At 44.0% G+C, this 24,277-nt stretch overlaps 1 protein-coding gene across 1 annotated transcript; it reads left to right on the top strand.

Moving 5' to 3' along the window:
- Positions 1 to 20,815, top strand: LOC137561047 (macrophage mannose receptor 1-like). The gene is made up of 5 exons (XM_068272268.1): positions 1 to 96; positions 1,447 to 1,590; positions 12,015 to 12,110; positions 19,950 to 20,012; positions 20,117 to 20,815. The coding sequence occupies exons 1-5, from the start codon at positions 27 to 29 to the stop codon at positions 20,527 to 20,529; spliced, it is 786 nt and encodes a 261-aa protein (XP_068128369.1). The 5' UTR covers positions 1 to 26; the 3' UTR covers positions 20,530 to 20,815.
- Positions 20,816 to 24,277: the final 3,462 nt, after the last annotated feature.

Raw genomic sequence — 24,277 nt, 5'->3', positions numbered from 1 at the left:
GTATGCTGGCTGTTTAGTGCAGTAAAATGTACAGCAATGTGGATTACGTTCCCCCGGCTCGGACTGATGAAAATAATCTGAAGAGAAGGCCATCAGGTATTTACATATGCTGTTCATGGACTAATACCATAAAGTGTCAGGCCACCATCAATTGCTATTTACATTTTTGGTGAATTTTGATGGACTCCCTGATACAACAGCCGTGAAGGTCTCTCAAGAACTAGTTTGTAAAATCTGTACAATTACATAAAAAATCCCTTTTGCAACCCACAGCCACCACCAAGAGCTTCTTAGATTAAACTCATAATGCCTTTCGTGACAAGACATTCCTTATGAACTTTGTGGGAATGGGAAACAGAAGAAGCAATGGTGGCTTGCTTGTTCACATTAATTTTAGATCAATGTTTATACTGCTTTGTTGCACTGGAAATATCTACAGGGCTTATCTATTACCTTTAGTGGCTACTACTCCCATCAACAAGTTATATTGGGCATGAATTTACCCAATAGTAGAATATTGATGGCTTTACCGATATTCTATAATGTGTTTTTACTGTTAATAGAATATCGGCCACTTTACTGATATTCTACTATCACATACCCTAATTTAACTCTCATATTTCCCCTTCCCTACGTATGAATAACATTAACACCCCCCCACCTGCGACTAACACTACTCCCCCTACCTACACATAATACACTTCCTCCACCCCCCCCCCCCCCCCAAACACACACGCACACACACCTAACACTAAGTTTTACCACTATTTCTGGCCACTATCATGTCTCCTCGCTGCTAACTCACACCGCTAATTTTGAAAGCCAGTGTTTGAATTCTGGTGCCCGCAATAGCTGTAAATTATCTGGCACCCAAATTACCTTCCTGGCGCTGCTATAGCTACAGTTTCTACAGCGGACTATGATTGGTAGCACCCAAATGTTTAGATGCCATCTGCACCTAAATTAAATGATCCACCTTTGGAGCTCTAACATTCAAGGTTTAGTCCGTGGCCAGGACAGTGTCTTTGTGGAGTTTGTCTGTTCTTGCTGTCTTTGCATGAGTTTCCTCAAGGCACTTCAGTGTCTTCGCAAATTGGCCTTAGGCTGTGGTAGGCATGTTAGACAATTGGCTATGTTAGGGATGTTAATTTGTGAGCTTCTTTGAGGGACAGTACACTTTAAGTCACTGCTGAAAATGTCAGCATTTTTTTTATTATTATTTAGTATTAACTCTGTCATCTTCTGCAGCACTTTCTATGGTAAATAGTCTTTTCACTAACTGTCCTTTAGAGGGGCTCACAAAGTAATTCTTACCATAGTCATCTGTTCATCATAGTCTGAAGGTAGTTTACGGGGAAGCCAACTAACCTATCTCTATGTTAATGTATGACTAGATTGCTGTTGACGCAGATACATTCTCAATTATCATTCTTATCATCTCTTTAGAGAACAGTAACATTTACCTGCAAGAAGAGAGCATATATGAGCCAACATGGAATGCAGAAAAGCCAGATGTGTGGAGATTGTCTTCTAATGGAAGCAGTGGTGATGACATTAGACTTCGCTGGCATCAAGATCCTCAAAAGCAAAGTAAGATGGGCTTCTGAAATTAACATATATGGAACTCCATTTCTTAACTTGAAGTGCAGTGAGAAGAAGAGCCTTGAAATGAAAGATATCAACTCAAGATCCAATATTCATGTAGAGTTCAAGTGAAAAATTTTTTGACTCACAGGAGATGTTGTTCACAATAATGCACATCTCTGGAAAAGATCAAGGTCTTCTTCTTACTTTCCATTTCCTAGTTCAACGTGAAGAGCTCATCTTCAGGTTATAAGTGATAGAGCTACTAAAAAGTTAGTTTAGCTGTTGTCAAGTGAATGTAAATTCTCTCAGTTCCAAAAGCAATGCTCATGCTGGGAGGGTTTGAAGGATATAGGTAAATCAAGTATAAAACATAGCTTTTAATCAAATCGTACAAACAGCAGTACAGTCCTTGATACCGAAAGCAATACTGAAGTGAATAAAAAAAAAAATCATAAACTTACCTATGGATAAAAAAGTCTTTGGATCTCACCTATGGAGAAAAAAGTCCTTGGATCTCATAGAGCCTTTCGGATCCTCTCTCAGGGTTCTCGTTCCAGCTCTGTCTCCCGTTAAAATTTGTAACCTCCAGGAGCCCTCGGAAGGCAGACAGGCAGGAAGACAGGCAGCTCTGTACTTTGCTTGCACATACACAGTATGGAGCCAACCGTCTCGCTCAGAGGATCCCCAAAAGTGCATTTAGTCGGTTGGTCGAATAACTACAACGTCAATGACAGCGCTGGGCAGGGGTGCTCGGATACCACTTTTCACTATCTGGAACTAATTCGGATCCGGATACCTAGATATCCGATCCGGGTTGGATATCTGAATTTGCAATTTTGAAACCCGAATTGAATTCGGATACCCGACCCCAGTATCTGGCCGGATTCCGATATCCGGATTGAAACCGGAAATGGTCTTTTAAAGGCTTCTTGACGGTTTTAGAAGCTAAAAACATACTACCACCACCTCCTCTATCTCTATCTCTCTCTCTCCCAGGGATTTGTAGTATGTCAAAAGCAAGCTCACATACTTTGGCCAGGAATCGAACCCAGGTCAACTGCGTGGAGGCCAGCTATGCTCACCACTATACCACCAACCACACACAGCAAAGGACAGCACTTTGAAGTCTGGAAGATTCCAGGGCAAGGGTGGGAAGGATGAAAAGTTAGATGGCCATGCAACCATTCCTGCTAACCTAAAGCATACTTATAGAAAGTCATATGAGACTCATGCTGGGTGCAGGGCTGTGTGGTGAATGATCCTATAGACAGTCATACGAGACACATGCTGGGTGCAGGGCTGTGTGGAGAGTGATCCTATAGACAGTCATACGAGACACATGCCGGGTGCAGGGCTGTGTGGTGAGTCAACACATTGGCTTAAGACGGTTTCCATAGCCCTGAAAGAGAAAGTGTTATAAGGGCCCTTCATCAACAAAAAAGCAAACAGCAAACAGAGAAGCTTCCCCATATTGGAGCATTGGATTTGGTAAAGTCTTAAGCCAATGTGTTGACTCACCACACAGCCCTGCACCCGGCATGTGTCTCGTATGACTGTCTATAGGATCACTCACCACACAGCCCTGCACCCAGCATGTGTCTCGTATGACTGTCTATAGGGTCATTCACCACACAACCCTGCACCCGGCATGTGTCTCATATGACTTTTTATAAGTAAGCTTTAGGTTAGCAGGAATGGTTGCATGGCCACATAGTTTTTCATCCCTCCCACCCTTGCCCTGGAATCTTCCAGACTTCAAAGTGCTGTCCTTTGCTGTGTGTGTGGTTGGTGGTATAGTGGTGAGCATAGCTGGCCTCCACGCAGTTGACCAGGGTTCGATTCCTGGCCAAAGTATGTGAGCTTGCTTTTGACATACTACAAATCCCTGTGAGAGAGAGAGAGAGAGGTGGTGGTCTTTTTGCCACCGAACTTGTAATCCGGGTTCGGATATCTGGTAGAAATCCGCGGATATCCGAGTCGGCCATAAAACTATCTGCAGATAGTTATCCAGATTTCTGCCTAACTATATTGAATCCGGATCTGGCCAGATAGTGCAAAAATGGTCGGATATCCGCGTTACCCGGATATCCAAAATCGGGATGAGCATCCCTGGCGCTGGGTGAGGACACCGAGATGAGCCAGGAATGGCTGTATAAGATCTAGAGCCTTTCCTTTACATACTTGAGTATCTGCCTATTTTTCTAAGTAACTTAAAGGAATACTTAAAGAGAACCTGTACTGAGTAAAATTATTTAATATAAACACATGACGTAGCTGCAAATGAACATTACATAGTTACCTTGCCATCAGTTCCTCTCAGAAGCTCACCATTTTCTTCTTACAGTGATCCCTTCCAGTTCTGACAACATTTTGTCAGAACTGAAATATATCAGTTGCTGTCAGTTATATATCAGTTGCTGTCAGTTACAGCTGAGAGGAGAACTGATGTGTCCATGTTTCCCTATGGCTCAAGTGGGTGATGTTACAGTTTAACAGTGTGCTGACCAGGAAGCTGTTATGGTATAATAGCCATTTTCAAAATGGAGGACGGAGAATTCCATTGATCACAGTGGACAAACAGGACGCAGGAGAAGAAAAATAGATCGAGGAGTAGACTACACAGGAGATAAGTATGACTTGTGTATGTTTATTTTGACTTTTAATTTTCAGTTCAGGTTTTCTTTAAGGCAAAAAAAAAAAATGATATTTACTCACCCGGGGCATCCCTCAGCCCCCTGAAGCTGGATGGTGCCCTCGCAGCCCCGCTCCGATCGTCCTGTCCCCGCCGGCGGCTACTTCCGGGTTCGGCGACAGCTGCTGACAGGCTGGGAACGCGGCTGATTCTCCGCGTTCCCAGCCGCTATATCACCCTCTATGCTGCTATAGCGTATATATACACGCTATAGCAGCATAGAGGGTGATATAGCGGCGGGGAACGTGGAGAATCAGCCGCGTTCCCAGCCTGTCGGCGGCTGTCGCCGAACCCGGAAGTAGCCGCCGGCGGGGACAGGACGATCAGAGCGGGGCTGCGAGGGCACCATCCAGCTTCAGGGGGCTGAGGGATGCCCCGGGTGAGTAAATATCATTTTTTTTTTGCCTTAAAGAGAATCTGTATTGTTAAAATCGCACAAAAGTAAACATACCAGTGCGTTAGGGGACATCTCCTATTACCCTCTGTCACAATTTCACCGCTCCCCGCCGCATTAAAAGTAGTCAAAAACTGTTTTAAAGAGTTTGTTTATAAACAAACAAAATGGCCACCAAAACAGGAAGTAGGTTGATGTACAGCATGTCCACACATAGAAAATACATCCATACACAATCAGGCTGTATACAGCCTTACTTCTGAATCTCAAGAGATCACTTGTGTGTGTTTACCTTCTGTCCCCAGCTTCTCTCATGCACTGAACATTACAGGCTTCCTGCAGACAGCTCTGCCTTTTAATTCCTTAGTATGTGACAGACCAGCTCCTTTCACAGCCTCCAGAGGAGGATTTTTATCCAGCTCTCTTCTATCACTGATAAGATAGCAGAGAAGCTGCTGGCTTATGTAAATAAAACACACACTGGAGTGTGCTTAGAGGAACAGTTCAACACTGAAGAACTTGGCAGCCTTCCAGACACAGGCTGACAAGTCTGACAGGGGAAAGATACATTGATTTATTACAGAGATGGTTATAGTAGAAAGAGCTGCAGCAAGCCAGATCACATTAGAATAGGTTTAGGAACTTGTAGGATGGTAGAAAAAACGTTGTAATTTTTGTTACAGAGTCACTTTAAGTATTCCTTTAAGTGTTACTTGAAGAAAACAAAAGGGCTGTGTAGTGAATGTAGCATGATCTAAAAGCTGTAAAATGCTACATTTTATACTTAATTTACCTATGGCCTTCAAACCCTCCTGATTTTTCATTGCTTATTGTATTATGTATCTCTAAGGGGTGGCTACTTTTCACTTACTGACCTTTACATTTACTTGATGCTGACCAGACTGTCAAAAACGTTAATATGAGCAAAGACAACAGTTTCATACTATACTCTGTGTATGCGTGAATTGCATCGCTTCTGATGGAAGCATCACCTTACAACAAGCAGTCACATCTCCTACTGGGCTGTGGACTCTCCATAGCAAGCTAGCTGCTTCAGATTTACAATTTCCATGTCTTCTCTCCCTGAACAATGGGAGGAAAGGATAAATGTGAACATTCACTAACCAGCACTGCTGGGCTCAGGGGCGTCTCTAGCCATTTTGTCACTTCAGGCGAGAAAAACTGTGCCCCCCCCCCCCCCCCGTGTGGTGCCCCCCTGATGAAAGTAATCGTAACGCAGCAATGTTTCACCATATGATAAAAGTAATGCGGCAATCTTTTACCAGAAAATAACCATAACGCAGCAATGATTCACCAGAAAATAACCATAACGCAGCAATGATTCACCATAAAATAATCATAACGCAGCAATGATTCACTTTAAAATGATTATAACGCAGCAATGATTCACCATAAAATAATCATAACGCAGCAATGATTCACCATAAAATAATTATAACGCAGCAATGATTCACCATAAAAAAATTATAACGCAGCAATGATTCACCATAAAATAATCGTAATGTGGCCAGCGTTCACCATAAAATAATCGTAATGCGGCAGCGTTCACCAGAAAATAATCGTAAGGTGGCCAGCGTTCACCAGGAAATAATCATAATGTGGCAGCAGGAAATAATCGTATGTGGCCAGCGTTCACCAGGAAAGAATCGTAATGTGTCCAGCGTTCACCAGGAAAGAATCGTAATGTGGCAGCGTTCACCAGGAAAGAATCGTAATGTGGCAGCGTTCACCAGGAAATAATCGTATGTGGCCAGCGTTCACCAGGAAATAATCGTAATGCGGCAGCGTTCACCAGGAAATAATCGTAATGTGGAAGCAGGAAATAATCGTATGTGGCCAGCGTTCACCAGGAAAGAATCGTAATATGGCCAGCGTTCACCAGGAAAGAATCGTAATGTGGCAGCGTTCACCAGGAAAGAATCGTAATGTGGCAGCATTCACCAGGAAAGAATCGGATGTGACCAGCTTTCACCAGGAAATAATCGTAATATGGCCAGCGTTCACCAGGAAAGAATCGTAATGTGGCAGCGTTCACCAGGAAAGAATCGTAATGTGGCAGCATTCACCAGGAAAGAATCGGATGTGACCAGCTTTCACCAGGAAATAATCGTAATGTGGCAGCGTTCACTAGAAAATAATCGTAATGCGGCAGCGTTCACCAGAAAATAATCGTAATGTGCCAGCGTATGCAGCATAGAGGAGCCACTGCCTGCCAAGTGTTATGGGGTGTGAGGAGGGGACTCAGGGCCAATTACAGGGACGGATCTAGACCAAATTGCGCCTGGGGCAAGGTCAGGTTTTGGCGCCTAAACTGCCATTCCCCATCCAGTTTTGGCGCCTTTTTAAGAATTCAACAAACTGCGCCTGGGGCAAGAGACCCGCTCGCCCCCCCCCTAGATCCGTCCCTGGCCAATTAGAGGGGTAAATAAGAAATGATCAAAAGCAGAGGGCACTCACTGTGAGGTGTCGCCTCTGCAGTGTGTTTGCACAGTGTAGCGCAGCCAGCGGTGACACTGGTCCTGGTGCGCCGTCACACACACTCACACACTGTGACTCTAAGTCACGCGATGCGTTCCAGCGCATGTGACAGGCGGGGGGGGGCGGAGTTAGGGGCGGCACCGCACGTATAAACAAACTAGCGTGCGGCCGCTCGCTCTGCACGGAGAGGGAGAGGGGGCAGACCAGTAGGCGGCGGCACCACATGTGCCGCCGCCTACTGGTCCGCCCCCTCTCCCTCTCCGTGCAGAGCGAGCGGCCGAAGTTGACTAGCGTGCGGCTGCTCGCTCTGGGAGAGGGAGGGGGCGGATCAGTAGGAGGGACACGCTGAGCTGCCTGTCACAGCCGGCCCGGCAGCGCGACCTGATAATTAAAAAAAATAAATAAATAACACATACACGGCGAGAGAGCGCCCACGCCCACACATGGCGCCTTGGGCCAAAATTTATTGTTGCCTAGTGACAGCGACGGCACTGGCTGGGCTCCAGGTCTTCATGATTTTACAGTTAAACAAGTCAGGAGAGTAATATAGTGAAAACTCTAAACAGCCATCGTCCTAATACAGATGTACCATTTTAAATAAGAGGGATAGGGCCCGATCCAATTTATTTTTCCTCTTAAGTTTTCTCTATATTCTTTTAAATAAAACTGTTCAGCACTCGTCAATTGAAAAAATACCAACAAGAAGGTGAAAATGTACTGTCAAAATCAGGGGCGGCTCCAGGAAATTATTTTAGGGGGTGCTATGCAGGTTCTGGATCTTTTCTAGGGGTAGCTGTGAACTTATCGCCAAAAAAAACAAACAAACAAACAAAACAAAACAAAACAAAAAAAAACAAAACAAAAAAAAAACAGGGGGCGTGGCCAAACACAGGGGTGTGGCCAAAAGGGTTGTGTCTATGCACTGGAAAGTGGGCGTGTATAGGTAATATAGTTGCCCCAGTATAGGTAGTATAGTTTCCCAGTATAAGTAGTATAGCTGCCCCAGTATAGGTAGTATAATTGCCCCAGTATAGGTAGTATGGCTGCCCCTGTATACGTAGCATAGCTGCACCAATATAGGTAGTATAGCTGCCTCAGTGCAGGTAGTATAGCTGCCCCAGTATGGGTAGTATAGATGCCCCAAGTATAGGTAGTAGAGCTGCCCCAGTATGGGTAGTATAGATGCCCCTGTATGGGTAGTATAGCTGCCCCAGTATGGGTAGTATAGATGCCCCAGTATAGGTAGTATAGCTGCCCCAGTATGGGTAGTATAGATGCCCCAGTATGGGTAGTATAGCTGCCCAAGCATAGGTAGTATAGATGCCCCAATGTAGGTAGTATAGCTGCCCCAGTATGGGTAGTAGTATAGATGCCCCAAGTATAGGTAGTAGAGCTGCCCCAGTATGGGTAGTATAGATGCCCCTGTATGGGTAGTATAGCTGCCCCTGTATGGGTAGTATAGCTGCCCCAGTATGGGTAGTATAGATGCCCCAGTATAGGTAGTATAGCTGCCCTAGTATGGGTAGTATAGATGCCCCAGTATGGGTAGTATAGCTGCCCAAGCATAGGTAGTATAGATGCCCCAATGTAGGTAGTATAGCTGCCCCAGTATGGGTAGTATAGCTGCCCCAGTATGGGTAGTATAGCTGCCCTAGTATGGGTAGTATAGCTACCCCAGTATGGGTAGTAGAGCTGCCCCAGCATAGGTAGTAAAGCTGCCCTAGTATAGATAGTAGAGCTACCCCAGTATAGGTAGTAGAGCTGCGTCAGTATAGGCAGTAGAGCTGCCCCAGTATAAGTAGTAGAGTTGCCCCAGTATAAGTAGTAGAGCTGCCCCAGTATAAGTAGTAGAGCTGCCCCAGTATAGGTAGTAGAGCTGCCCCTGTATGGGTAGTAGAGCTGCCCCAGTATGAGTAGTAGAGCTGCCCCAGTATAGGTAGTAGACCTGCCCCAGTATAGGTAGTAGACCTGCCCCAGTATAGGCAGTAGAGCTGCCCCAGTATAAGTAGTAGAGCTGCCCCAGTATAAGTAGTAGAGCTGCCCCAGTATAAGTAGTAGAGCTGCCCTAGTATGGGTAGTAGAGCTGCCCCAGCATAGGTAGTAAAGCTGCCCTAGTATAGGTAGTATAGCTGCCCCAGTATAGATAGTAGAGCTGCCCCAGTGTAGGTAGTAGAGCTGCCCCAGTATAGGTAGTAGAGCTGCCCCAGTATAGGCAGTAAAGCTGCCCCAGTATAAGTAGTAGAGTTGCCCCAGTATAAGTAGTAGAGCTGCCCCAGTATACGTAGTAGAGCTGCCCCAGTATAAGTAGTAGAGCTGCCCCAGTATAAGTAGTAGAGCTGCCCCTGTATGGGTAGTAGAGCTGCCCCAGTATGAGTAGTAGAGCTGCCCCAGTATAGGTAGTAGAGCTGCCCCAGTATAGGTAGTAGAGCTGCCCCAGTATAGGCAGTAGAGCTGCCCCAGTATAAGTAGTAGAGCTGCCCCAGTATGAGTAGTAGAGCTGCCCCAGTATAGGTAGTAGAGCTGCCCCAGTATAGGTAGTAGAGTTGCCCCAGTATAAGTAGTAGAGTTGCCCCAGTGTAAGTAGTAGAGCTGCCCCAGTATAAGTAGTAGAGCTGCCCCTGTATAGGTAGTAGAGCTGCCCCTGTATGGGTAGTAGAGCTGCCCCAGTATAAGTAGTAGAGCTGCACTTCCATCTAATAGAACCACTCCAAAGGAGATACGTGGGCTATCACCTTTTCATATCTTGTTTGTTAGAGTCCTATTACAACAATACCAGCAAATGTGTTCTGTGACACCTTTTCCAGGGTAAAGGCTTCACAACTGTAAGTCCAGAGACTTTGATAATAAGTCAAATCTACTGTGTGTGGGTATGTGGATCCTATGAAAGATGGTCTTACCACGATCATTACCTGCTGAACATGTAAGAGAGGCTAGAAAAAATGTTATATCTCTTTCAAATAGGTCTCCCAACATTAGATTAATGATGAGGTAAAGTGTGGCTACGACCTAACAGAGGACTATGGCCCGGTGGCGTAACTACAATTCCTGCCCCCCCCCAGCAAAACTTTTATAGGGCCCCTTGATGTTCACTCCCCTGACCTTCACGGCCTAGGGCCCATCTTACAAAGATCATAAAACGGGTAACAGGGCCGGATCTAGTAACATTGGGGCCTCAGGGCAAAATTAGCCCGGGGGACCCTGAAAAGACACCCCCCAAACAAAAACTGGCCCTTTGTTGCAGCCAAATTTCCCTCCTGGGCCCCTGAGCCAGCTGCTAACCCTCCCTCCCAATCACCTCCTAACTAAACTGGGCTCCCAGGGGCCTCTGCAGAGTCTTTGGCAATGTATTGTCTCACCTGCCTGCCAGCACAGGTGAGAAGCTACTCTGCCATAGACTCTTCAAAGGCCCAGCGGAGCAACAGCTAAGATGGGTGAGAGACACCTTGGGGGCCCGTACAGGCTATGGGACCCTGGGGCAATTGCCCCCTTTGCCTCTATGGTAGCGCCGTAAGGCTATCATTATCTTCACATCCATAACAAGTTAAGCTGCAAAAAACACAGTTTCTGAAGTATACTCCCCTGTATCAGAGGACAGAAAAATTATTAGTTGGAAGGCCCCCACAGCTCTGGACCCCCCATGTGGTCGCAGGGGCTGCTCCTCTATAGTTACCCCTCTGCTCTGGGGGATTATCATCTTCACAGGAACTTTTTGGAATCTATCTTTCTTTACTTTTCTTGCCAATCATGTAATGAAAACCATCAGAAAGTGGATTTAAACCTTTTCATTGTAACCTTGGACAAAATACAGAAGTGAGAGAAGCAAAGACATATCGTGTTGATTATTTCCTCATAGATTTAGTCTCCATGAATATTCAAGCTGCATAGAAGCTGAGCAGCTCCACCTATTGGGTCAGACAAAACGCTACTGTTAGGAGTTCCAGCTAACCTGAAAGAAATATAACTTGGACACTTTTGAGATCACACTATAATGAAGGTATAACCATGTGTTAAACTGTAATAAAATGCAATGCAATGGACAATTCACACTAATTGTGGCACTTTGCACGACCTCATATAATACATGGAATGGTTTGCAGAGTTCCCCAACCCTGTCCTCAAGGCCCACCAACAGTGCATGTTTTGTGGAAATCCACAGAGGTGGTCAAATCAGCTCTGCTGAGACACTAATTACCTCACCTGTGCATGTTTGTGGTTATCTGTAAAACATGTACTGTTGGTGGGCCTTGAGGACAGGGTTGGGGAACTATGGTTTAGAGCAAAAAAGTTGGGTGCCGATCAAGCATGCTACGCTTTTCAATGTGTACTACCTTACAACAGACTCAGTGAGAACAATGATATGGGCTTTCTATAGAACAGCATATGTTACTGTGCATTGTGAAACGTGTTCTATAAAATGATCCAGAATGCATACAGTGTAAGCGTGTCCAGACAAGACAGGCACAAATGGTGCTGGAAATTTGGAGGCCATAATGTGAATTACGGCTTTAGCCGTACTCAGACAGGAATTCGGGTGCCATCAAAAGATGGCACATTACTATAAAAACAGTGTAATATGTCTTTCTCCTAAGTCCATGGTGGCCTGGAGGGGGAATAGTAATTAACGCCACTGGGACTTTTGCGGGAGCAGGGCGAGCCATTTTTTGGCTTTGCCCTGCACCCAAATTTCCAGGTCCCCAGCAGTGGTGGAGAACCACAGGACAGCGTGCCCTCTCCTTAGGCAAGTATGTGATTTTTCACATTTGCTTAGGCTAAGATTTGCTTTACTAACATTCATAAACATCCCCTTAGGTGCTCTCTATAACAAGTTTTTCTCTGTCACAGGTTGTCCTCAGAGGCATAAAGTTCTCATTGGGATGTGTGTCACTGGGCTCATGCTTGTGTTGGCTATTAGTGTCCTCGGATTCGTTCTGCAAAAATGTAAGTAGAACTCATAATGACTTGGTTAGAGGGTAAGTAAAAAATATATACTGTATATTCTGGCGTATAAGATGACTGGGCATATAAGTTGACCCCCCAACTTTTCCAGTTAAAATATAGAACTTGGGATATACTCGCCGTATAAGACTACCCCTCTTCCAACGCAAAGCAAATTAAAAAAAATCATATACTGGTGCTATGTATGAACAGATACTGGTGCTGTACTGTATGTGGTACTCAGTATGTAACAGTGGTACCCAGTATATAACAGTATATAGGCGATTGACTCTTTGGATTGGTCAACTCTCCCTTAGTGGATTGGTCAGCTCCCCTTGTCTACCTGTTTATCAGATTGGTTTGGAAGAATAAATTGCGCTGTGCCATAAAACACGCCTCTTTCACCCCTCTGGCCCACCCTTGTATCCTATTTACCTCCTTCTCTGCCTCTCAAATCTCGGACATGTGCGCCTGCTCCGCTTCACTACAGTCCTCAGCAGCAAGATCTGAGAGGAGGAAACAGGATAGGGCGTATAAGATGACCCCAGATTCACAGAAGATTTTCAAGGGTTAAAAAAGTAGTCTTATACGCCAGAATATACAGTAACTTGTTTTTGGACTCTCGGTCATGATGCAACACATGGAATACTTATCTACAGTATGTGTTCAAATATAAACCAATTATAGTGTGTACAAAGAATCCTGGAGGCCATCCACAATATTATGTGAGCCACTGGAACCAAGGAGATCACTACTCCCCAACAAATCGAAGAGTGCAGATGAACAAGAGGTCAACCAACTGTTAGCAATCGTCATTTAATTGTAGTAGAATATACAGAATCACTGGAACTATGTTTCGGATAGGTTTCGGAGAAAGTGAACAGAATCCAAGACTCGTTGGCCCCCAAAACAACATTGTAAATCAAATCTTGGCTTATGTTAGCATCAGTGGCTTCCTACGTGTAGAGTATTCACACCGAGCATGCTGGTGGAGACTAGTATGGTTACTTATATTTGTTCCAGCTGTTGGGTCTCCTCCATTCATCCATTGCCACTCAGCATGTCCTCCCCTTATTGCTAATATTCAGTCTTTTGCTTGATTCTGCTCTCAGTCACCATCAACCTCACTGACACATAACATTTTATTGGGCTTTTCTCCTTGCGGACGCAAAGCTCTTTAGAACTGCAGCCACTTAGGGCGCCCAGGAGCCTTGTCCCAAAACTCTTTTCTGTTTTATGTACTGGCTTGAGCCGGGATTTGAATCCTGGTGAAAGGCCCAAACCCTACACCACAGGCAAAACCCTTAAAGGGAACCTGAAGTGAGTAAAATTATTTAAAATAAGCACATGACGTAGCTGCAAATAAACATTACATACTTACCTCACTGTCAGTTTCTCTCAGAAGCTCACCATTTTCTTTTTACTATGATCCCTTCCAGTTCTGACAAGATTTTGTCAGAACTGTAATACACCAGTTGCTGTCAGTTATAAATCAGCAGCTGTCAGTTACAACTGAATGGGCAAGGTAATGTCCATGATTGCCTATGGCTCAAGTGGGTGATATTACAGTTTGTGTGCTGACCAGGAAGCTGTTATGGGGTAATGGCCATTTTTTAAATGGAGGACGGAGAATTCCATTGATCATAGTGGGCAAACAGGACGCAGGAGTGGAGAAAGAGATTGTGGGGTAGAATACACAGGAGGTAAGTATGACCAGTGTATGGTTATATTGACTTTTATTTTCAGTTAAGGTTCTCTTTAACCAAAACGCTATCCAGCCGCCCATTGCTGGGTATTTTGTGCAGTTAGAATCTGTCATTCAGCCTTGTTATAGTCTCCAAAAAGGCTGAATAACAGTGGCGGGCAACATAACACAGAATGAGTTTGAATGGTGATGGTAGTGAAAAGGGGAAGACACCAGGCCCCTCCAAACAAGTGAATGCTGAATGCTATGCATGCAGCTGAACCGTAGCAGTGTTGGGACTGGAGCTGGACCACAATGATGGCAGCATCTGCATGGGAGTAACAGTGGTAACAGTGGTGGCAGTTATGGCAGTGGGGGGTAAAGTTGTCTCTAGTTTTCTCAGGTAAAAATGGAGGACATAGTTTTTACTTTTACTGGTTTATATTTGATTAAAGAGGAACTCCAGTGAAAATAATGTAATAAAAAAAAGTTATTATACTTATGTATAAATGATTTAGTCAGTGTTTGCCTATTGTAAAATCTTTCCTCTCTGTGATTTACATTCTGACATTTATCACATGGTGAAATTTTTACTACTGGCAGGTGATGTCAGTAGAAGGAGATGCTGCTTGCTTTTTTTGGCAGTTGGAAACAGCTGTAAACAGCTGTTATTTCCCACAATGCTACAATGCCCCCACAGTGTGATGTCAAGACCTCAGTGCTGTGAGGCGCTGACATCACACTGTGGGAGGGGTTTCACCACAAGATTAGCCATACAGAGTCCCCTGATGATCTGAAACGAATAGATTTCTCATGGGAAAGAAGGTATCAGCTACTGATTGGGATGTAGTTCAATTCTTGGTCACGGTTTCTCTTTAAATAAACCCATGTGAAGTGTAACTGAGATTTTGTAACACCAGTTAAAATAGTAAGAAAAAAATGTATAGAAAAATAAGGCTCTTTGTGGTGTAATAGAATCACTGTAATAGATAAATTAATTTTGCAGGTATTTTTATGCCCTGGAGCAGATACATGGATGAGGAGCCCCCCTGTAGCATTCTGATGTACCTGTATAGGGTGACAAACTTTACCATCAAATATTAGGTTCACCCAGTTTATTTCCATATTATGTGACATGCATTAGCCTGGTGTAGTGGTGTAGGTACATGTAGTGCACCCGTAGGTGTAGCTGTGTTAGATGGGTCCTGCTCTTGTCCAACTCTGGTGACACCCACAACCTCCAGCGATACACATAAAGCAGCAGTATAATGCTAAGCTATTTTATTGGATACGGAGACCCAGTAATAAAGATAAAATTAACAATTCACCTTCTAGCAATATGTTCTAACAAATAGGTCATAGCATCTGATCTTACAGTTATGGCAACAATGAAATACAAACAGTTGCTTGCAAAGGAATGCAATAGAGAATGACACCTCCAAAGCTTCAGGGAAGGGTTTGGCCCAAAGAAGCACCAGAAAATCCAGAGATGTCAAATCGCAAAATCACTGTAGATTATTAAGTGCACTTTAAATGATACATGTATAAACAGTGTGTTATGATCAAACTCAGATAAACATTTAAGCTAATTTCCCTAAACATTGGCCAATGTTAATCTAAGTAGTAGGTCGGCAGTTGGAGCTCATACATAAAACAGTATGTGTAATCCACAAGGAGCTTCACTCAGGAGAGCAGCAGCAGGAAGATGACAGAAACTGGATTGTCAGATATATATGAATGTTCCTCTGCTGATAGGCCTAGACACCACAGAGCAAATTGTTAGGCCAATATGACATTTTTTGTCTCTAGTCCTAACTGGAACTTCTTTGCATAAGACCCTGGGAAGCCTGACCATGTGAAAGTCACAATCCAACAGGAATCACTCACTCAAAGCTGGCTCTGTGAATCTGCAGGGAGTTGCTATGCAGGCAGATACATATAAACTGGATTCACCATCAGCCGGTCACTGTAGTAATAAAGTAGCTTGCTTACAGTTCCTTCAGATGAGGCAGAATGAAACAGCCATGTGCAGTAATCTGTCACACTCCTTCAGAAAAGGTGCAGTCACAGGATACTGTGGAAAAAGGATTTCACCTCCAGATAGCATAGCAGCCTTGAGTAAAGCTCTCCTCTTCAGAGTTCTAGCAGTTCTTTCTCTGCTGTCTCTCCAGACAGTTCAGTTCTGTGTGTGGAACACTGTGTAATCCCTCAGATCTCACTCCAGCCTCCTCTGCCCCCAGCTCACTCTGCTGCAGGCTCACTCAACCCAGTTTCCAGCAGATTCTATGTTCTCTCAGCTAAGACTTTCTCTCATTGGCTACAAAATCTCCACAGTATAAACGCTGCTCTCCTATTGGTGAGAGGAATTCTCCACCTAGATGTAGGAGGGAAAACTGTAAGCACTGCAAACTATTAACCGTTTCAGGGCTGATTCCATAGAACCACAAATCCCAGCAATATTATTACACAGAGAATACACTTTGCACTGGTACTGAACAGCCATGCTCGGAGGATGGCTACATACAGAATCAGGGGTCCTGGTGCAACATTTTCACTGCTCCCCTACCTCACAGCACTGTATGTATATTGTTTTTACCTTAAAGCATACCAGAGGCGAATAAAGCTAGAGATACGGGGGGAGCAGGCATATACTATCACCTGTCCTGATGCCCAATGCTCCCCCCGTTCTCCTCTCTGCCCCCCATATCTTACCTAAAAGTCCCCCAAGGGCATGGGTATGACATCAGGCACATGATGTAGTGATGTCATACGCACGGGCAGAGCTCTCCCAACCACAGGCGCGCACTGTGAAATTCGCACAGCCCAGCCAGTGCCTGAGCAGTAAAGCCCAACTCCGGGGACCCGGAAGAGGATCCTGGGGGGCTTTTAAGTGAGATGGGGCAGAAAGGAGAACGGGGGGAGAGGTGGGCATCAGGACAGGTACTAGTATATGCCGACTCCCCCTGTATATCTAGCTTTATTTGTCTCTGATATCCGTTAATGACGGAAGCAATTTTATCATTACTTATCTCACCTAAATGATCTATATCTTGTTTTTTTCGCCACAAATTAAGCTTTTTGAGGGTGATACTTGTTTTTAGTAATTACTTTATTTTCTATGGATTTTATAGGGAAATACAAAGAAAAAAGAAAAAAAAATACATCATTAATCATTTCTCCAAATGTCATTGATCCCCTACAATTTTAAAATAAACAATGCTAATATAGATTAAACCCAATGGTAAAAGGTAATACAGGCGCTCCTTCCAATAAGTCAAAGCCTTGCCAGCTGCTTCCGGCAACCACTTCCAGTATGGTATCAAACAATTTGTATAGAAAAACCACAGCGCTTGGCACTCTCCTCAGTAAGTATAAATGTCCGTTCAGCAATTCCCAGTCTCCAGTGCAAAATGTATTCTCTGTGTAATAATATTGCTGGGATTTTTGGTTCTATGGAATCAAAAGTTTTTTTCGCTTAAGGCTGGTTTCACAGTGGGACGTTACAGGCGCACGTTAGAGCAGCCTGTAACGCAGCCCACCGCACAGTAATGAAAAATCAATGGGGCTGTTCACAGTGCGGACGTTGCGTTACATTGTAACGCTGCGTCACAAGGCAACGTACTGCATGCAGTACTTTGGACGCGGCTGAGCCGCGTTAGACTGCTTGCACATGCTCAGTAATGTTGGGGAGGAGCGGAGAGCGGCCAGGCACATGGCTAATTAATATGCACTGCACGTTATGACGTGCAGTGTTTACTTCCTGGAGCAGCCGCTCTGTGCGGCGATTGGCCGGCGGGACCACGTGATGCCGCATGCGCACAAGAGTGCGCATCACGGCATCACTGACGCCAGAGTGAGCTGCACAACGCGGCTCACTCTGACGTCCAGCTCCAGCACCACCAGGCGTTGAGTTAGGGGGACGTTATGCGACCTTAACGCCCTCTCTAACGCAACGTCCTGGTGTGAAATTAGCCTAAGTGTCACTTTAACATTTGAATGCTTTTCTGCTACAATTTTTTTTCTGGTACCAGGTTTAAGGCCATAAATAATCTTTTAGAGCAAACAAGGTTTCAGACCACTTTAAAGAGAAAATCCGACCAAGAATTGAACTTTATCCCAGTCAGTAGCTGATACCCCCTTTTACATGAGAAATCTATTCCTTTTCACAAACAGACCATCAGGAGGCGCTGTATTGCTGATATTGTGGTGAAATCCCTCCCACAAGAAACAAGAAAAGTACGTACTCTTGGCAGTTTCCTGTCTGTGAACCTTGCTGCATTGTGGGAAATAGCTGTTTACAGCTGCTTCCAACTGCCAAAAAAGCATGCAGCAGCTACATCACCTGCCAACAGTAAACATGTCACCATGTAATAAATGTCAGAATGTAAATCAGGGATTTAAAAGATTTTACAAAATGAATCAGTTTTTTAATTACATTATTTTCACTGGAGTTCCTCTTTAAGTTGAATTTCTGAAATAAATGGACTTACACAATATTCACATTTTTTGAGTTTCACCTGTAGTTCTTTCGCTTGATGTTTTGTAGCTGGTGCTGTAAGGGCGAAGTGGATGGTGTGGTGGTCTGACCAAACTACTGGATAAAATTCTATATTGGATATTAAAAGTTCTGAATGCACCTTGTTGGTCTGGTGCCCTCTGTCCTGCCGTTGTGGAGTCCATGATCCAGCTGGGTTGTGGGCCATTGTGCATGCGTGGTTCCAGCCATGCGCACCCCCAATTGTGCTCCTGTGGCCAGGAGCATTTTGCACCAACACAGTGTGCAGAATGCTCCTAGCTACTTGGGCACGATTAAGGGGTGCATACAGTCAGGACCGCGCATACGCACTAGTCCCCGACTGGCTTAGTGTGGGAGTTTTTATTGTGGCTGACAGCGGTGCAACAGAGGGGACTGGGAGGGTGGTGAGGGAGCAACCTGACTACAGTGGAATGGAGAAAGCCCCAGGTAAGTATAAATCCTTTTGCTTTCTTTGTTTCAGGTACACCTTAAAAGGGTTAGAAAACTATTTTGGCCTGCCAATGGGCTTGAATGTCTGGGCATTTTAACCTAGTAAGTTATCTTCATAACCTGCAAGTACAGATTACAGTACAGTGATAGTTAGTGATAGCTCAAACATCAAATTTTGCATTTGCGACCACAAATTTACTGCAAATGTTCGCAAACCAGCAGTTCGCAGCGGGCTCCATAGATTTCAATGGCACGCAAACTTCTTTGTCCATGGTATGGGGGGGCCCTGTAGGAGAGGGGCGGCTAAGCATCCCTCTTCACCCCAGGAGCCCTTGTCCAATTCATGAACAAGGAGCTCTTCCGGAGGGGACGAGGTCAGATGACGCCCGGGGGGGGGGGGGGGGGGGGGTGTCATTGGTGGCATCTGGGAGACGCCTTTAAGAAGGGGACCCCCAGATGCCAGCCCCCTCCCCAGGAGAAATGAGTATAGGGGCACATGGTAACCCTTACCCTTTTCCACAAAGGTTTACAAGAAATAAAAACACAACCACGGAAAAAGTCCTTTATATTTCTTAATTAACCATGAATACTTACCTTTTAAAAAAATGTTCCCACGCCAATATCCTCGGAAATATCCCACGCCAATATCCTCAATGAGCTTGATTGAAGATCTCCATGCACCTGCCGCCACACACGCCGTTCTATGCCACAGCTATATTAAAGTACCCCTTACCCTCTTCCCTCCTCCCCTTAAACTTTTAATATTGTTTTATTAAAAGCACCAGACTCCCCCTCTCCTGTGCCCCTCTTACCCCAGTTCTGCTCAATTAAAGTCTTCGACTGAGGCAGAATGTCAGATATTAAGGGGGAGGAAGTGACAATTCTACCTCCCCGCCATGCGTACAGAACTCCGCCCCCTCCACCTGCCGCTTTAGTTCCATATGTGTTTCACTTCACACAGCGTGCAGGGGAGCTGCGCTGTGTGCGGACTTGTGATAATTGAGGTCGGATATTCTTCAGGGATCAGGGGTATTGCTAGAGCAACTGCTAGAGGTACTGTCCGCCGGCAAACTGTTCAGGCCATCACTACAAATAGTAACGCTTCAATGTCTGGGGTTGTATTAGAGTTTAACCTAGTAAGTTATCTTCATAATCTGTACAGGCAAATAGTAACATTTATTTTCCTTTTTAGTTTATTCTATGAGAGCAGAAATACAATCTTTAAAAGAGGATCAGATAAAACTGAAAACTCAGGGTATGTAATTACACTTTTCATGCACTATTGTGAGTCCCCGAATTGCAGAATGCTACTTTGCAGCTATGGTACTGAATAGCATCCTTTCAATTTCATTTCTACAGGTGCTTTCTTCATTTACAATGAGGATCACAAGTTATGTGCCGAGGTGCGCTCCTCTACCAACCATCTTACCGCCTCCACCTGCTCCCCAGAATCCTCTGCTCAGTATTTCCGATGGCTGCCAGGATGCACACTCATGAGCACAAATGAGAGTCGCTGTGTGGGGGTGGAGAAAAAAATCAGCGGGTATCCACTGCGATTATATGAGTGTGACAGTAAGAGCGTCCTGAACTGGGTCTGCCCCAATGTCACTCTGCTGGGCATTCAAGATGATCAGCTCTATTTCAATTATGGTAATAATAAGGAAAAAGTTGTCATGCTCTACAAGGGTACAAAGGAGTGGAGCCGCTGGAGGGCTCGGAGCCCTGAGGGAAAGCTGCTAGATGGAGGAGTTTGTGGTCAGTGCTGTGCCTAATTATCTGTGTCCACAGTAGGGTCCAGAGGTGGGGGGCACAGACTATTACCCTATCCTCCCTTCAAAACAGAAGTCCATTCTACAGATCAGGTGTTTTTGTGGCTACACTTGTTATGGGTGGGAAGATCATGATGACCACACTTGTTTTACAACCCTTGCAAGATGGGCCTGAAGGCTGTGAGGGTCACCAAGGGGAGGCAAGGGAAGGGTTGGGGGGTCCATCATTTGTAGTTCTACCACAGCGCTGCCATTTCTAAAAGAAGAATAAAATATTTTTTATGAATAATGAATTCATATTTCTTTCTTATGATGGGCGAAAAGTAAGAGGGAAAAAATACATTTAATAAGACCTGCACTGAAGATTTTGAAAACTGTGTGGATAAACCTTAACCTTTTTGACAAAAGTTAGCACAGACAAGGGTTAATTTCTTCAAAGAAGTGTAAGGAGACATGGAGAAAATTTTTGGAAACCCATAATGGCAGCCCCAGTAGGTCACACGATCAAATTCTGCTGTTCTCAGAGATACATACAGTACATCTACAAAGGACGCTGGGGATAGCCACTAGTAGAATGTTGGTTACCGAAATTCTACTATTGGGCAATGGGTAATACAGTTATAGAGTAAAGGCCATTTTTACTGATAGCTTACTACTGCTAACCCTATTCTTACTTGAACCCTGCCTCTATCGATACCTAATAGGGATCATGTCTAGGAGAACTTATAGTGAAACATCTGATCTGATCAGTTTGGTTGGGTGATAGATATGTAAGTCTCTGATTTGCTAGTCATGATCATGTGCTAAAGCAGGATGTGATCACAGAAAATCAGAGCCTTGCAAATTTATCAGCTGATCAAACAAATCATGTGCTTCTCCATGACTTCTCCTAGACATGACCATCATTAACCATAACCAACCCTCCCGCTGCATGCTCTGCCGATATCAGCACCACCTTCACCTAAAAATCTCTCTCCGTCAATATTTTCACCGCCTAATGCCAATTGTCAGGTTCTGCCAGCATCCAAATTACCCCCCCGGGGCACCATCATAGCAGCAATTAACATTGCAGTCTATGCAGCACCCATTTTACCTAAGCTCCGCTGATGCTCAAATTACCTACTTTGCTTAGAGATTCCCTTCAGTATCCAACCATAGACAATCTTGATTAGTGATCTATGGTTTGGAGATCTTTCCTGAACTCCCAGGTAATCTACAATCTTCATCTTGAAGTCCTTATGCTGGCCACACATGTACTAATTTAAATGCAATCCCCGATTAGCAATGTGTGAATGTCGGAGCACATTTAATTCAGCGATGGCACAAAAATGGTTCAGCCGATGGGATTGGTAGCGTAAGCGTGAAAATAACGCCCTGGAAGTGTAAAATTTGTCACACATGAGTACTTTGAATTGATTGATTGTTTGGTATGAACAAATTACACTGATTATTGACTTAACCGATCCACCAGGAGGGATCAGTCTACATGGACAATAATTGCTGTCTTTTGCCAAACCATACGATTCTCGGCTGACCTGTCATTCATTTCTGGTGACGACAGCTGATTGTGTGTACAGAGATTTAAGGCAGGTTTCTCTAAGATCCTCTCTAAGATTCCGAGAGAGAATTACATAGCACATTGCCTAAAATGAAAAGAACTGCAGATATGGTACATTGTGTTTGAAACTGTTCAGAAATACTGGAACGCGGTCACAAAATATACAAATGTATTGTAACAAAGGATTCCTCATTGTATTTATTTAACTTTGTTGAACCCCTGAAGGAGGGGAGAGAAAAAAACAAAAAAGGTACCTGACATAGTCCACATCTCTTTGCTTGCTGCCAGAAAAGCGATCTTTAATAGGTGGATTTAAAGAGAACCCGAGGTGTGTTTAAAGAATGTTATCTGCATACAGAGGCTGGATCTGCCTATACAGCCCAGCCTCTGTTGCTATCCCAAACCCCACTAAGGTCCCCCTGCACTCTGCAATCCCTCATAAATCACAGCCCTGCTGTGAGGCTGTGTTTACATCTGTAGTGTCAGTCTCAGCTGCTCCCCCGCCTCCTGCATAGCTCCGGTCCTTGCCCCCCTCCCTTCCCTCCAATCAGCAGGGAGGGAAGGGATGCAGGCGGGGACTGGAGTTCTGCAGGAGGCGGGGAGAGCAGCAGACTGACACTATAGAGATAAACACAGCCAGCTCTGACAAGTTGTTTGTCAGCAGCGTGGCTGTGATTTATGAGGGATTGCCGAGTGCAGGGGGACCTTAGGGGGGTTTGGGATAGCAACAGAGGCTGGGCTGTATAGGCAGATCCAGCCTCTGTATGCAGATAATAATCTTCAAACCCACCTCGGGTTCTCTTTAAGAAACAGCACCCACAGTGTGGGATGTCATAGAGGAGCTAAAACACTGTGCCCCAAATGCAATTAATTTTTTCTCCTGAGTTATCTCCTAGGAGATAATTTCAGTTTATTTTTAAAATGACTTTTATGCATGTTACAATTGAAAAAGTACCTAAAAGTTGGTGAAAAAGTACTATCAAAATTATTTTGAGTATTTTCTTGCTTGCTGGTGGTATAAAAGGCATTTGGGAAAATATCAACTTGGAGAAAACGAAGGAGAAAAGGTTAATTGCATATGGCCCATTGGCCCATGTGCAATTAACTTTTTCTCATAAGAGTTAATTTTTCATGTTCTGTTTAGAATAACTTTTCAGCAGTTTTCAATTGAAAAAGTACTAAAAAGTAGGTGGGAAAGTATTATCAAAACTATTTTAAGAATTTTCTTGCTTGCTGGTGATTTAAAAGCCATTTTATTGACAATATAACTCAGGAGAAAAATTGAATTGCATATGGGTCATTGGGCTTGATTCACAAAGCTTTTCTGTTAAATTATCTCACCTTCGTCCATATGCAATTAATTTTTTCTCCTGAGTTATCTCCTAGGCGATACATTTTATCTTTGCTGTAAAATTACTTTTCAGCAGTCAGCACTTTGCAACTGAAAAAGTACCCAAAAGTTGGTGAAAAGGTACTATCAAAATTATTTTGAGTATTGTCTTGCTTGCTGGTGGTTTAAAAGGAATTAAATGACAAGGTGTGAAAATACCAGCTAGGAGAAAACTAAGGAGAAAAGGGGAATTGCATATGGGCCCTTGTTTATTAACTCACAATTTATCTCTCCTTAGATGACCAAACTCATGATTTACCTCTCCTTATCTAACTTAACTCATGGTTTAGCTCTCCTTATTTGACATAACTCATGGTTTAGCTCTCCTTATTTGACATAACTCATGGTTTAACTCTCCTTATTTGACATAACTCATGGTTTAGCTCTCCTTATTTGACATAACTCACGGTTTAGCTCTCCTTGGCCCATATGCAATTAATTTTTTCACCTGAGTTATCTCCAAGTTGACATTTTCACACCTAGTCATAAAATCCCTTTTAAGCCACCAGCAAACAAGAAAATACTCAAAATAATGTTGATAGTACTTTTTCTTTACTTTTTGGTACTTTTTAGATTACAAAATGCTGAAAAGTTATTTTAAAAGAAAGTTGAAAAATTATCTCCTAGGAGAAAACTCAGGTGAAAAAGTTAATTGCATATGGGCCCTTATCTATTTATCTCATAAATAATCTCTCATTATTTTATCTCATGCATTAGCACACCTTACAGTTAAGGTGAAAAATAAGTAACCTTTGTAAATCAACCCCATAGTGTCTTTGGAACATTTGGAAGCCACAACTAAT

Source organism: Hyperolius riggenbachi, chromosome 3, assembly GCF_040937935.1.
Source record: "Hyperolius riggenbachi isolate aHypRig1 chromosome 3, aHypRig1.pri, whole genome shotgun sequence".
Taxonomy (NCBI): domain Eukaryota; kingdom Metazoa; phylum Chordata; class Amphibia; order Anura; family Hyperoliidae; genus Hyperolius; species Hyperolius riggenbachi.
Note: the sequence above shows the minus strand (reverse complement) of the source record. Positions and strands in the feature narration are given on the sequence as shown.

Excerpts from the sequence above, each read along its gene's own strand:
- LOC137561047 (XM_068272268.1), top strand. The coding sequence starts at position 27 with ATGTACAGCAATGTGGATTACGTTCCCCCGGCTCGGACTGATGAAAAT. Across the intron at positions 97-1,446 it reads TCTGAAGAGAAGGCCATCAG|AGAACAGTAACATTTACCTG; the intron begins GTATTTACATAT and ends TCATCTCTTTAG. Across the intron at positions 20,013-20,116 it reads GATAAAACTGAAAACTCAGG|GTGCTTTCTTCATTTACAAT; the intron begins GTATGTAATTAC and ends TCATTTCTACAG.